Source organism: Nelumbo nucifera, chromosome 5 (assembly GCF_055504915.1).
Source record: "Nelumbo nucifera cultivar China Antique chromosome 5, China Antique-T2T, whole genome shotgun sequence".
Lineage (NCBI taxonomy): Eukaryota > Viridiplantae > Streptophyta > Magnoliopsida > Proteales > Nelumbonaceae > Nelumbo > Nelumbo nucifera.
Genome location: NC_142653.1, coordinates 40,913,525 through 40,928,503, shown reverse-complemented (window position 1 = coordinate 40,928,503; position 14,979 = coordinate 40,913,525). Strand labels below are relative to the sequence as shown.

At 37.4% G+C, this 14,979-nt stretch overlaps 1 protein-coding gene across 2 annotated transcripts in view; it reads left to right on the top strand.

Moving 5' to 3' along the window:
- Positions 1-14,597, top strand: part of LOC104587534 (NAD kinase 2, chloroplastic-like) — a 29,118-nt gene extending 14,521 nt beyond the window's left edge. The window contains exons 6-8 of one of the 2 annotated variants that reach the window (XR_016076790.1): positions 8,458-8,559; positions 9,436-9,499; positions 13,435-13,571. Coding sequence is in view for 1 of the 2 variants with exons in the window: in XM_019196031.2 (XP_019051576.2) it covers positions 8,458-8,559; positions 13,435-13,641 (309 nt within the window). In the remaining variant the exon portion in view is untranslated. Of the gene's footprint in view, positions 1-8,457; positions 8,560-9,435; positions 9,500-13,434 lie in introns of both variants that reach the window. The other variant, XM_019196031.2, reaches the window with a different exon arrangement.
- The last annotated feature ends 382 nt before the right edge of the window (positions 14,598-14,979 follow it).

The window sequence follows — 14,979 nt, the reverse complement described above, 5'->3', positions numbered from 1 at the left end:
TTCACTACACCTAGCTGGATGAAAGGAGAAGAACAACCTCTCCTACTAGAGCTTCCCAAACTCCTTTCAACTTCAATTGCCCACTTCTGGAGATCAAAAGAGAGCCCCCAAGCTTTGAGCGCCATGCTCAAACTGTCGCCATGCTCAAACCCTATAACTGTAAACTCTCTAGTCGACTAGGGTTTTGGGCAAAATATTAGAAGCCTCATCTTCTTGGCAATCTATAGCCAGATTCCATCTCTCCAAACCCCCTATTAACTAGGCACAAATGTTCTCTAAACAATCAGAAACTTATCTCTTCATACACTCTTCTAAACGAAGGGTGTATGGGGAAAAAAGGAAAAAAGAAAGAAAGAAAAGAAGAGGTGCTCTAATACCAAGTTGTGTTTTAGTTCAATAAAGTCTGAAAATAATCTTTGATAGTTGTAAGAAAAAGGAGAAGAAGGTAGAAGAAAACAGAAGAAAAGAGAGAAGAAGGTGGAGAAAAAGAGAGGAAGAAGAAGAGAGTTTGATACTTCTCTCCTTTCTCTCTAATCCTTTTATTAATCTCACTTAATTAGAACCAATTACAATTCTGACCTTTAGTGGGTGGCCAACTCATCAACACACTTAAAAGAAAATAAAAAAGATTAAAAAGCCCATCAGAGAAAGGCCCATTAACAAAAAAACATGTAAGAAACACTAATAACAAGAAAGTAATGCACTAGGGCCCCAGTCTCTTTAAATGGTGTTTGTATTAAAGTTTTTTGTTCTGATAATGAAAATGAGTATTTTCATAGTTCCTTTCAATCTTATTTTGATGCTTACAGAGTTCCCACACTCCTCAGTAAAATGGTGTAGTTGAACGGAAGAATCATCACATTATTGAGACAATTTGTGCCTTGTTACTCCAAATGTCTGTCCTTAAAACCTATTGGATTGATGTTGTTCTCACTTCATGCTTCTTGATTAATCGTATGCCTACATCTGGCCTTGCTAAAGACTCACCATGTTCTGTCACATCACCCTCAAGGTCCCTTTTCTTTCTCCCTCTACATGTTTTTAGCTATGTTTGTCTTGTCCATTGTTTGGGCCATAGGCATGATAAACTTGAGTCCCAAGCAATCTAGTGCATCTTTCTTGGCTACTCCCACACCCAGAAGAGGTATAAATATTATGATCCTATCCTCCATAAGTTGTTTGTTGTTCTTGATGTCACCTTCTTTGAGAGTGTAAAGAGACTGGGCCGAATGGGCCCTAACAGCCTCTTATGTGATATCATTTATTTTATCTTTTATTTTATGTTGATGGGCCTCACTTAATGGGCCTGTTATTTGTTCTTATTTTATTTTCTTTATGTAACTGCCAAGCTAGCCGCCCACTTAAGGGTATACTTGTCATCATCAATTTGTTTTAGAGATTAATAAAAAAATAGGGTTAGAGGAGAAGGAAGACTAATTCGACTTCTTCTTCTCTTACCTCTTCTCTTCGACATACACAGCTCTTGCACTATCATTCAGATCTGATTTGTACTGTTAATCACTGATTTTAAACCTAATATTAGAGGACTGATTCACATCTTGGTATCAGAGCGGGTTCAGTTCCTCTTTCTTCTTTTTTCTTTGTTCCTGTACACTCTAAAATCAAGAGAGTGTATGGAGAGATAGGTTCTCTATAGTATAGAGAATCACTTGCCTAGTTGGTAGAAGGGTTTGGAAAGTTTAGTTCTGGCCAGATTTTGCCAAGAAGTGATGTTGTCTTGCTACTGCCCGAAACCCTAGCCGACTAGAGATTTTCGAGTTACCAGGAAAGGTGAAGCTTGGGTGTGGCGCTCTGTGCTTGGAAGGTGTCTTGTGACTGCTAAAGGAGGGTGGTTCAGGTTTGGAAGAGTTTGGGTTACTCTGGTAGGTGCGGCAGTGTCTTCTCTCTCCCGCCCATCTGCTGGACGGAGCAAAACCCTAGCTTTCAAGCACCCAAGTTCTGGTTTGACTTCAAGTAAGTTCACATAGTCAAAATTTTCTGTTCTTTGATTTCCGTTTGATTAATGGAGACATATGGAAGTGAGTTCAAGCAGGTGCCAGCTTCTGGACTTGCTCCAGTAGATTTCGTTTTGACGGGTGTTACCACAATTAAGCTAGATGGGACGAACTATCTTGCTTGGGCACAGTCTATAAAAATCTATGTTTGTAGTAGAGGAAAACTCAAGTATCTCACAGGTAGCAAGGTGAAACCCGAAGAGACAGACCCTGAATTTGAAAGATGGATGCAAGAGAACTATACTGTTATAGGATGGTTAGTCAACTCTATGCAACCTCATATAAGCCAGCACTATCTCTGGATGTCTTCGGCTAAGGAGATATGGGATAGTGTAACTGAGACCTATTCACAGAAACTGAATGTAGCCAGAGCATACAAATTGAAAAGTTATGTGAAGAACCTGAGATAGGGGGAGAAGAGTGTGGCAATCTACTACTCCATACTAAAGTCCCTATGGCAGGAAATTGATGTTATGGAAACAGTGATATGGGAGAGTAAAAAGGATGCTGAAATGTATAAAAAGCTAGTGGAGAGAAATAGGGTGCTTGAGTTTCTCACTGGACTCAACCCTGAGTTTGATATTATCAAACAGAACATTTTGGCCAGGGATGGGGTTACTCTTTCACAGGCATATGCTATGATAAGTAGTGAGGAGAGTAGGCAACAGGTGCAGTTGCAGAGTCCATCTACAGAACATTTTGCACATGCGGGAATGAAACCGAAGGGCCCTATTGAGAAAAGAGAGCAGTTGTGTGAATATTGCAAGAAACCACGACATACAAAGGACACCTGCTAGAAGCTTCATCCTGAACTTCTTCCCGATAGGTTTAAGAACAATAATAACCCTAAGAAGGGCAATCAAGTGGGAAAATCCAAGACTGCTAATGCTGCTACAGTGCCTGAGGGGGGAAGTAAGGAAAGTGAAGAAAAATCAACTATTGAGCAATTGGCTGCAATGAAGCTGGATTTTGAGAAGTATGGGAGGCTCCTAAATCACCTGGAAGCTACGGTTTCTTCAACTCACCCTTCCAACAGTACATCATCTTCATCGGCTTTTGCTCACTCAAGTACATATGCCTCAGCAAATCATGCTTCAGTTTCAGATAATCATAAACTCCCTTGGATTATAGATTCCGGTGCATCAGACCATATGACCAGCCTATCTAACCTTTTTTGTTCATACCATCTCCTCTCTGGGAAAGAGAAAATATCCCTGGCCAATGGGTCACTTGCCCCCATCTCTGGTAAAGGAGATATAAAGACCTCTGACACCCTGCTCTTATCTTCTGTTCTCCATGTTCCTAAGCTTAACACAAACCTTTTATCTGTTAGTAGCTTAACAAAGTCCATGAACTGTAGCATAACCTTCTTTCCCACTCATTGTGTTTTTCAGGACCTGCAGTCTCAAAGGACGATTGGGAGTGGCCATGAGGCGAACGGAATATACCTGCTGGACACACCAAATCAAGCCTTGGGATCACCTCATGGAGTTGCTTTAGAGTCAGTTGTGTCAGAGTCTGTTAACAAAATTTTGTTATGTCATTTTCGGTTTGGTCATTTGTCTTTTTCTGCTTTAAGTCATCTGTTCCCAGATATGTTTAAAGGAGTGTCTTTATCTAGTCTTCATTGTGAGTCATGTGAGCTAGCAAAGCATTGTAAACATTCTTATTCAATCAGTAATAAAAGATCTCTTTCTCCTTTCCATATTGTTCACTCTGTTGTGTGGGGGCCATATCACATGCCAACCATGGGGGGCTACAGGTATTTTATCCTTTTTATTGATGATTATTCTCGTTATACTTGGGTTTATCTCATGAAATCCCGGGATGAAGTACCAATCATTGTGAAAAATTTTCATGAACTCATCCTCACCCAGTTTAATACTCGTATCAAAATATTCCGCTCTGACAATGCTAAGGAGTATTTTGAGAAAACCCTCTCCACCTACCTTGAAACTTTTGGGGTTATTCATCAAAGCTCTTGTTCCTACACTCCACAACAAAACGGGGTGGCGGAAAGAAAGAACAGACATGTGGTTGAGGTTGCCAGATCTCTCAAACAATCTCCTCAGGCTTGGTTTGAGAGATTTTGGGCTGCTCTTGTCTCCTTTGGCTACATTGAAACACAATCTAATCATACACTGTTCTTGAATAGAAATGACTCTCTGGTGACCTTCTTGATTGTTTATGTTGATGATATTGTGGTCACGGGTAATGACATTGAAGAGGCTAGTAAACTAAAAGCATTTCTCCACTCTGAATTTGAAATTAAAGATTTGGGAGATCTTCGGTATTTCTTGGGCATTGAAGTTGCTCGATCTAAGGATGGTATATTCATATCTCAGTGCAAATATGTCATTAATCTTCTTGCTGACACTGGTAAACTTGGAGCTAAACCCATCTCCACTCCCATTGATCCTAATCATAAGCTTTCTGCCACAGATGGTGCACCGTTGTCTGATAAGGGAGTGTTTCAGAGACTGCTCGGGAAGTTATACCTTTGCATGACTCGGCCAGATATTTCCTGTGCAGTAAGTGTTCTCAAGTCAGTTTATGCATTCTCCCAGAGATACTCATCTAGCTGCTGCAGAAAGGGTTCTGTGCTACTTGAAAGGTACTCCAGGGAAAGGTATTCTATTTGCTAAGCATGGTCACATGAAGTTGGAAGCCTTTACTGATGCAGATTGGGTAGGATGTATTGATGACAGAAGGTCCACCTCTGGTTATTGTGCTCTGGTTGCTGGGAATATTGTGTCTTGGAGGAGTAAGAAACAATCAGTAGTTGCTAGATCCTCAGCTGAAGCAGAATACAGGGCAATGGCTCATGGTGTGTCAGAATTACTATGGCTACGATCCCTTCTAGAGGAATTGGGGGTGGACTACGAGCAACCAATGATGCTCTATTGTGACAACCAAGCTGCTATCAACATTGCACATAATTCGGTTCAGCATGACAGAACTAAGCACATTGAGGTTGATAGGCATTTCATAAGGGAAAGAGTCTCTTTAGGAGAAGTCTGTTTACCATTTATCACATCAGAAGAGCAACTGGCTGATATCTTGACCAAGGGAGTTCCCAAGGGGAAATTGACACACTATATAAGCAAGTTGGGCATGATTGACATTTATGCTCAGCTTGAGGGGGAGTGTAAAGAGACTGGGCCGAATGGGCCCTAACAGCCTCTTATGTGATATCCTTTATTTTATGTTGATGGGCCTCACTTAATGGGCCTGTTATTTGTTTTTATTTTATTTTCTTTATGTAACTGCCAAGCTGGCTTCCCACTTAAGGGTATACTTGTCATCATCAATTTGTTTTAGAGATTAATAAAAAAATAGGGTTAGAGGAGAAGGAAGACTAATTCGACTTCTTCTTCTCTTACCTCTTCTCTTCAACATACACAGCTCTTGCACTATCATTCAGATCTGATTTGTACTGCTAATCACTGATTTTAAACCTGATATTAGAGGACTGATTCACATCTGAGAGTGTTCTTTATTTCTCTGGATGGGAACCCTCTCCCTCTTCCCTCTCCCATCTACTTCAAGTGAAGTGTTTATTCCTCTTCCCAATCCTAAGAAGCCCATTCGACCATCAATTAAAAGAGTGTACATCAGACGTGTTTGGGAGCTTGAGCCAGTTTCTACACCAGCTCAGATTCTAATTTCTAACTCTCCACCAACATCTGAATTGTTGATAGATCCTCCTCCTTTCGAGCTTGATCTTCCCATTGCATTATGTAATGGTAAGCATACTTGTACTAACCATCTCATTTCTTTTTATTGCTTTCTTGTTCATTTATTTTCTGCCCACTAGAGATTTGTGTCTCTTTAGTCTTCCGTCTTTGTTCCTAGGTTTGTTCAAGAATCCCTTGCCTCACCTAATTGAAAAAAAAAAGCAATGGATGATGAATTTCAGGCTGTTCAATCTAATCACACATGGGACCTTACCCTCTTACCCCTTGGAAAATAGGTAGTTGGTTGTAGGTGGGTGTATGCAATCAAATACAAATAGGATGGTAGTATTGAGAGGCTCAAAATGCAACTGGTGGAAAAAGGCTACACACAAACTTATGGTGTGATTACTTTGAGACCTTCTCTTTGGTGGCTAAGTTGTCATTTGAATAAGTTATTATTTCTCTTGCTGTCCATTTTGACTAGCACTTGTACCAACTTGATACCAATAATGCTTTTTTTAATGGTGACCTTCAAGAGGAAGTGTACGTGGAGCAACCTCCTGGATATGTTGCTCAGGGGGAGTTGAAAAGGTATGCAAGTTGTGCAAGGCAATTTATGGGCCAAAGTAGTCACCACAAGCCTTGTTTGGTAGGTTCAGCAGTGTTGCACAACAGTTTGGTCTCAAGCAATGCAAAGTTGATCGTTCAGTTTTCAGTAAGGATACCACATTTAGGAATATCATTTTGGTAGTGTATGATGATGGCATAGTCATTATTGGAAGTGATGTTAATGTGATTGATGATTTAAAGTAGTTTTTACAACAACACTTCCAAACCAAGGATTTAGGATCCTTGAAGTATTTCTTGTGTATTGAAGTAGCCCGCTTGAAGTGGAGTTTCCTTGTCACAATGCAAGTATGTCTTGGATTTGTTGGATGAGACAAGTCTTCTAGGGGCGAAACTAGTTGAGACCCCTATGGATCCTAATGTGAAAATGACTGATAGTCAGGGGGAGCTATTCAATGATCTAGGGAGGTATAGGAGATTACTTGGCAAATTGATTTATCTTACTATCACCCATCCAAATATCTCCTTCAGTGTAGGGGTTCTGAGCCAGTTCATGTAAAATCCCACAGTCGTTCATTGGGAAGGTGTTGTAAGAGTGTTGAGATATTTGAAAAGTGCTCTGGACCGGGGATTACTATACAAGAAAGGGGGAGAATTAACCTTAAAGGGATATACTGATGCAGATTGCGCAGGTTCCTCAATGGACAAGACATGAGATCTACTACATGGTATTGTACCCTTTTGTGTGGCAATCTTATTACTTGGAAAAGTAAGAAGCAAAGTGTAGTGGCTAGGAGTAATTCTAAGGTTGAGTGTAGTGGCTATAGAAAAGCCTATAAAGTTGTTTTGTGATAATCAGACTGCTATTCATATTGCATCTAATCCGGTCTTCCATGAGAGGAGGACCAAGCATATAGAAGTTGATTGTCAGTTTGTAAGAGAAAAGGTGACAAATGGTGATATTGTTACTCTTTATGTCAAGTCAGAAAATTAGCTAGAAAATTTGCTTACCAAGAGCTTGTGCTGTACTAGGATAGATTATATTTGTAACAAGCTAGAGCTCCATGATATATATGCTCCAGCTTGAGAGGGAATATTGAAATCTATGCCCATAAGGGGCATTTTGGTCTCTTAGCATAGTATTGTATTTTCCCTTGTTAAGAATCATTTAATAGGGACATTTTTGTATTTTCACGCATTCTAAAGAATGGAATAACAGTGTAGGTTGACAAGGAGAAGAGTTTGTATCTTCTAACTTTAGATCCTTTTTCACTTCCTTCTTGTTCTCTACTGTAGAAGACGGATTTCTCTACCTTTACCCCTTCTTTTTCTTCTCTTACCTTCCTTTATTCTCAGGTTGTAATGTATGTGATAAGTGAATGCCACTTAGATTAAAAGGAAAATCCTATAAAACAGTTGTAAGGCCAGCTATGCTATATGGAGCAGAGTGTTGGGCAGTCAAGAAACGGCATGTCCAAAAAATGAGTGGCATAAATGCATATACTGAAGTTGATGAGTGCAAAAACTAGAAAGGGTAGGATCAGATGAAGTCATTTGAAAGAACCTAGGAGTAGCCCCAATAGGTGATAAAGTTAGAGAAAATAGACTAAGATGGTTTTATCGTGTGCATAGAAGACCATCAACAACACCTATAAGAAGTGATTTGTTGCAAGCTGAAGGGGCTAGAAGGGCTAGGAGTATACCAAAAAGGACATGGATAGAAGTAGTAAGAGAAGATTTAATTTCCAATAGTTTAACAATTAATATGGAATTAAATAGAATGGAATGATGAAATAGATTCATGTAGCTAACCCCATATAGTTGGGGTAAGGCTTGGATGATGATGATGGTGATGGTTTTGGAGGATTTCCATGGGTTGAGGTTCATTTCTATTGCCATTGACTGTGAATTGTTTTTGAATCCCTTGGGGCTGATCAATTTTATATGTATATAGACTATAAATGACTCTGTTTGGAAGCTATCATTTTGTAAAGGGTGTTCTCTCATCTACTCCTATAATTTGTCTTATTTCAAGTATTTGTCAAGAAAACTATTAACTTGAATTCCATATTGATGGATCTATATCATGTAATATTCTTTTGTCCTCGACCTTGTTCTTGTTTTAAGTTTCATTGTTTTTTTAGTATGCTTATAAGCTTGTCTTTATAATCATGTGTTATGGATGATCTGGCTCACAGGTTCACCCAAATGTTCCATGCATGTTATTCACTCCAATATGCCCACACTCCCTCTCATTTAGGCCTGTCATACTTCCAGATTCTGCGCGGATTGAATTAAAGGTAGGGCATATGTACCTCTAAACAACTATTACTGATTAAATGGAATGAGAAAAAGTCTGTTATCCATGTTATTTGGATCATGGTCATTGCTAGAATGGTTCTATTAGAATCTTCTATGAATCAAAGCTTTATTGTATCACTCATGCTCCATTTTGGCATAGTTACTGGGAACTTTATTATAAAATGGAAGTGAGAACATAAAGTTGTCATGCTTTTCAGTGGATGTATCAGCTAGCACATCAAAGATAAGGAGGCAAACTAGAACCAGTGGATGTGGTTCCTACTGACCTGGAATCTAATCCTTCCTAGGCAAAAAAAGAAGGCAGACTGCATCCATGAAGATACAAAAAACATAGAACATGAAAAAAGAAAAAGCTATTCTGAGAGGGATGCCACACATATGCAGAATGTCAAGCATATATTAGAATTAAAGGAAAAGGTACAGAAAAACTGTACTTTTATATCAACTGCCTGAACCATGGTGGAACAACTGGAAGAAAGAAAGAAAAATAAGGAATAATTTTCCTGTGCTCAGCTTCTTGGATTGAAAATTTTTTATTTGCTATTATCATATATTACATTTCCTTCTAAGGGGCCTTTGCTTCATTCAATGGTAAAACCTCGAACTGACAAGAGTGAGAATACAAATTTGAGTCTGAGAGTGACCACTTTGGGCAAAAAAGAAAAGAAAAGCCAATTGTTCGGTCCTTATCCACTGCACCCCTCCTAAGTCCTTGGATAGCTGGGACCAATAATGGTAATGGCCCTTCATTATATTTCCTTGTGGATTATCTAGATTTCATCTTATGTCCATGCTTATGTTTCTTACTAGCTTATTGCTAATCCATTAATGATTTTTATGACTTGGGTGACCAGGATTCATTGTGACCTGGGCGACCAATGTTCAAATCTTGGAAGCAGCCTCTCTGTATGTGCAGGGGTAAGGCTGCGCATATCTGTCCCTCCCCAGACCCACATTGGGAACCTCGTGCATTGGGCTGCCCTTTATGCATTATTTTTATGTTTCAAATGCATCACTTGTCTTGTACATTTAAAGTTGACATCTAATGAGAACAAACTCCTACTTAAAACATGATGCCAACTCTAGTGGCTGTGCAAAGCTTGCGATGTGAAACAAATATGCTAAAATTCAATTTGGTTTTGTGCTAGAGGGATCAGCCATAGTAGCTATTATTTTATTGAGGTGATTGAGAAAAAAACCTCTGGGAGAAGAGAAATGTTCATGGCATTCATTGATCTAGAGAAACTATATGGCAGGCTCCCTAGAAGATAATATGGTGGGTTATGATAAAAAAAGGAGTACCAATCAGGTATTTGGATCTATCACCAAGGCTTACTAGGCTAGTTGAGGCCTGCACTAGTCATGGATGAATTGATTAAGCATATTAAGGAGGGCATCTTAATGATGTTTGTGGTTTGCTGATGGGATGGTATGAAACTAGAGGGCGATTATATGCAAAGTTGTATCTATGAAAAGATTCTTTGTTAACAAAACGTTTTAAGATAAGTGGGACTACAACAAAATATGGGCAGTGTAAATTTAAAAATAATAGGAGTAGGATTTGGGGTACAATAAGGATTAGAGATCAAGAATACCTCTACCATATGACCTTTTTTTATTACCTTGGTTTGGCAATTCATGACAAGGGAGAGATTGAGGGGAGTGCCACTCAGAATAAAAAGAATAAGGGCAAAATAGAGGGGTGCATCTGGAGTCCTATGTGATAGGAAAATACCACCTAGGCTAAAATAAAAATTTTATAAAATGGCTTTCAAGTCCATCAATGTTACATAGAGTATGAGGTTTGGACAAAAAAAAGTGTGTAAACATTGAGATTGATGACTGGAAAGACTAGAAAAGATAGACTGAGAAACTAGTATATTTCTAGGAATGTAGATCAGCCTTATTACTTAATAGGTGATAGAATGAGGGGAAGTAGAAGATGGTTTGGTCACATGTAAAGAAGACGTACAACATTAGTAATAAGTGACTAGTTGCAAGTTGTTGGGTCTAGAAGAACCAGGAGCACGCCAAAACAGGTTGAAGTAGTGAGACATGATTTGAGGGCCCATTATTTAACTAGGGATATGCCACTAGCCATATGCCAAAACAGGATTTATGTAACCGACTTCATATAGTCAGGGCAAGGTTTTTTTGAGTTCAGTTGGGTTGACCACCACCATATGATGAGGAGTTTAAATTTGCTTTTGCTTTCCTGAGCCAACTTATTGTCTGTCTTCTTTTCATTGAAAACAACTAATGATTATTATTATTATTTTTCATTTTCCCTCTTAGAGCAACATTAGTCCCCCCCCCCCCAGTGCTTGCTTGGAGTTTATGATTTTGAATATACACCAGAAAGCTTCCTTCAGAATAGAAAAGCATGACTAAAATCTTTAATATCTCCAATGATACTACCTAAACACAATAGAACCTCCTACATAGTCATGCATTAATAGACAAATTGTCTTCTACTGGAGGTGTGCAAAAGCACCATCACGGTTGCAAAAAGAAATATATATGACCCCCGGTGTCTTCTATACCATGTTAGAAATGCTTGGTTTTTAGTTTTCTCAGTGAACATCTTGTTCAGATGGATTCTGATTTCTACAACTCTGCAGCTGATGGGTTGTATTCCTCAATACTTCATATTTTTGTGTATTATCCATCTGTTCCTTGTATATTTGTTTTACCCCATATTTCGATAACTTTGTTGGATTTTGTCCATTCATTCCTTGGTGAACTAGATGATTGTAATTCCTCTCCTTTTTATTTAATTATAATTTCTTCAGGTTGCCTTTGGTTGTAGTGCAATTTTATTTGTACTAGTACAAATGCATGGAAGTGCAAATGAAAAAAAATCTAAATTCTCTTTTAATTATGTTTTTGGGTTTTACTTTATTCTGCTTCATGTGTTAATTTACTTCATTTTCACTGCAACCAAACAAAATAAGCTAAAATTTGAAACAAAAGTAGGTCAGAATTTACACTCAAATCATTTGCACTGCCATAGTTTTGCATCAGTGAAAATTTATTTGCATTGCAACCAAACACAGCATCAGTATCAATTGCAAATAAAAAATATTCAGCCAAAATATACAAAAGACAATAAATGTAGTTTAGTTGCAATCTCCTACTATCCCTTTAGAGCTGGTATCTCATGGGGAGGTTCAAGGTTCACCACAGGGATGATTATGGGCGAGGCTGGGCATCCTAGGGGTAAGCTTTTTACGTCCCCCCCTCCTAGGTTTCTTTCCACTTTATTACTTTAATAAAATTCACAGTGGCCACCCCTCCACCGAGAGTAAATTTTGGGACTAAAAACAAAGGCTGGGAATCCAGGCTTGCCCATATAAATTCATCATCATCATCATCCAAGCCTAATCCCAAATATATGGGGTTGGCTACATGAATTCTGTTTCACCATTCCATTATTTTTAAATTTTTAAAGAAATTAGAATTTTAATCTAAGTTTATATTTAAAATTACAGGATACACTCACACATTTATACCATAAATATTATTTATATTATATTGTAAATATTAGATAAATAAAACTTCCAGACAATGTGGGCCCAGGAAGAAGTGATCAACCTAGTTCACCACTAAGGGAATGGTGCTATGATCTGTGCTTCCATTTGCTCTTTATTGGATCCCATGGTTTTCTTGGGCTAATTTCTGTAACTTCTGTTGTAGTTGTTATAGTATTGTTTGTGGGGTGTAAGCATTCACTCAGACATTTGCTATATTGTTGGACCTTAATGCCAGAAGATTTTAAAGTGATATGGTGCTATAATAATTTTCTTCACAGTAGATTTTTACACTGTCTTGCCTTGTTTAGTTTCATTATATGGCCATAACTGCTTTTCGTAGCATGCTTATAATTGCAAAATTTCGGTTGCATGCATTTATGGCATTATCCATTAACTTGTACATATCAAGGGAGGATTGTTAGAAAGCTAAATCCTCTTATCAAAACAGAAAAAAAGCTAAATCTTCTTATGTAGCAGGAACTTCTAAGTGAATTCTTAAATTTCTAAGCTCTTTGTCCTGAACTCCCTGATAGTTTTTAAGTGTTGATCACCAGCAAGAAACTCTGAATATCTTTTTTGTATTCCTTTTTTAATCTGTTAGAGAGATCCCGGTACAGACCCAAGATAATTTTTTCCCTTTTGTGACTAATTTGTTTCCATACATAAGACTGCATATAATGTATTGCTAAATGGTGCTGGCAAACTCCTCAATTTTGTCTGCTGTGCAACTTTGCAGTTGGGACATGCTCTTTGAGTGACTTAAGCCACAGTATCAATATTAAACATTTTGTTCTAATGATTGCCTATGTTGTCATCCAATTGTATGGTAGTAGGCTTGGCTAAATTGAGGGTTTATTTAGATAGTTTTATTTTAGGGCATTCCTCTTCAGTGTTTCTTTTCTTGATGTTATTCTTGTAACAGACTCACTATCCGAAAACGATGAATGAATTTGCCTGCGGGCTTTCTTTTGTTCAAAAAAATTTTGGATGCCTATTTTCTGCCTGGTACCCTTCTATGGGCTGTATAATCCTGTTTCTAAACCTACATAATGTGGCACCTGTTGCACATGCCCCACCACAGGGATGGGGCATAAGGGAAATTAGATATATTTCAAGGATTTTAACTTTTTAAGTGAAAAGGATAAATTTGAGAATTGATGATGGGGAAACTGAAACTCTCCCTTATGCATACATACATGCACGCATGCATGCATGTAATGTTCCGCATTCTTTCTTTCTTTTAGTAGCATTCATTCTTGCCGTTTTGGAATATTTCCCAAGTCTTTCTCTCTAACTGTTCCGCATTTTGGAATTCAACAGATCCCAGAGGATGCACGAAGTAATAATGCATGGATTTCATTTGATGGTAAGAGAAGGCAGCGGCTCCTAAGAGGAGACTCTGTCCAAATCTATATGAGCAAGAACCCTCTACCTACAGTCAACAAATCTGATCAAACAGGTGATTGGTTCTGCAGCTTGATCCGCTGTTTGAATTGGAATGAGAGGAAGGATCAAAAGGCCCTTTAGAGGTTTTATGACTTGAACGAAAAAGCTTATTCTATCCTGCCCAAGGTCTTAAATTCCATAACAGCCGATAAATACAGATTATAATATTAATATAATATAATATAATATAATAACTTCATTCTCTCTCTAATAACTTTAATCATTACTCCTCTCTAATATTCAAATTCAAACCTAAATTTAAACATGCCATTAAATATGCCTTAAAGCCTTAAAGTAGCTATAAAAACTACAAGTAGGAGGATTTAAACCCTAGTCATTAATTTGTAGTGGCCAGAAGTCCACTACTAAGCCATATTATAGTTGCTTGTTATAAGCATATGCATTTTGATTCTTAAGTAAATATTCTATTCTTAGGGGATTTTTGGCAATAAATGCTAAAGTTGATTTTTTTAAATTTATATAATAATAAATATTGACACATATTATATTGATTTTATGAAAATTAAGAAACAAACATATAAACTTTAGTTCTTTCATCATTCTTCAATGATTACCAATTGTGTCCCGATACCTTACAATTTATATAAACCATTGAAGTATGGTCTTTTATGTTTAAATAACTCATTTATAGTTATATAAAACTTATATATATTTTTTTATTAATTAATATATTTTTTAAAGATTTATTTGAGTTTCCTAGCATATTCATGCATATCCTGATTTTTTGTCCATATCTAGGTGTATCCAAAACATATCCCGATACATCTCTTAAAATTGCTTTATTAATACATCTTATGTTTCTGATACTTTGAACCTTGGTCTTTCCCCCAGTTAATTGTAATTTTCTATAAAGAATATAAATTTACCTCATAAATGATATTCATAGTTACAAACAAAAATTGATATTCATTCCTTTACTGGCTTACATAGATTGGTAGTGTAACTCAATTGTTCATACTGTAAAATGTATTCAGATACTGCCTTACTAATAAAGGTCCAATTTTATGCCTTTTTGATGTATGCATGGTGTGTATGGTGTTTTACTTGAGTAATCTTTGTAGACTATCCCTATATATTCCAACTATTTGAGTTTAATTTTGCATTGTATCATGCCAGCTACGTGAGCTTGTACTTAGCATTGTAATATGTTGAAGCAGATACAAGAAATTTCCAATATCTTTTAAAATGGGATCACATTTTTGTTTCCATTCCTACCACCAAACATGGTTGTCAAATTGCCTAGGTAATGAGTTTTGACAAAGAAAGAGGAAAAACCATTTAAAAACTGATCCAAAAAGCCAAACCATTATATATTGTGTGTGTTTGTATAGGTATGTATAAACATGTATTTTATCAATAAATAATGTATACTTATGTTCAACATGTAATATATGTATT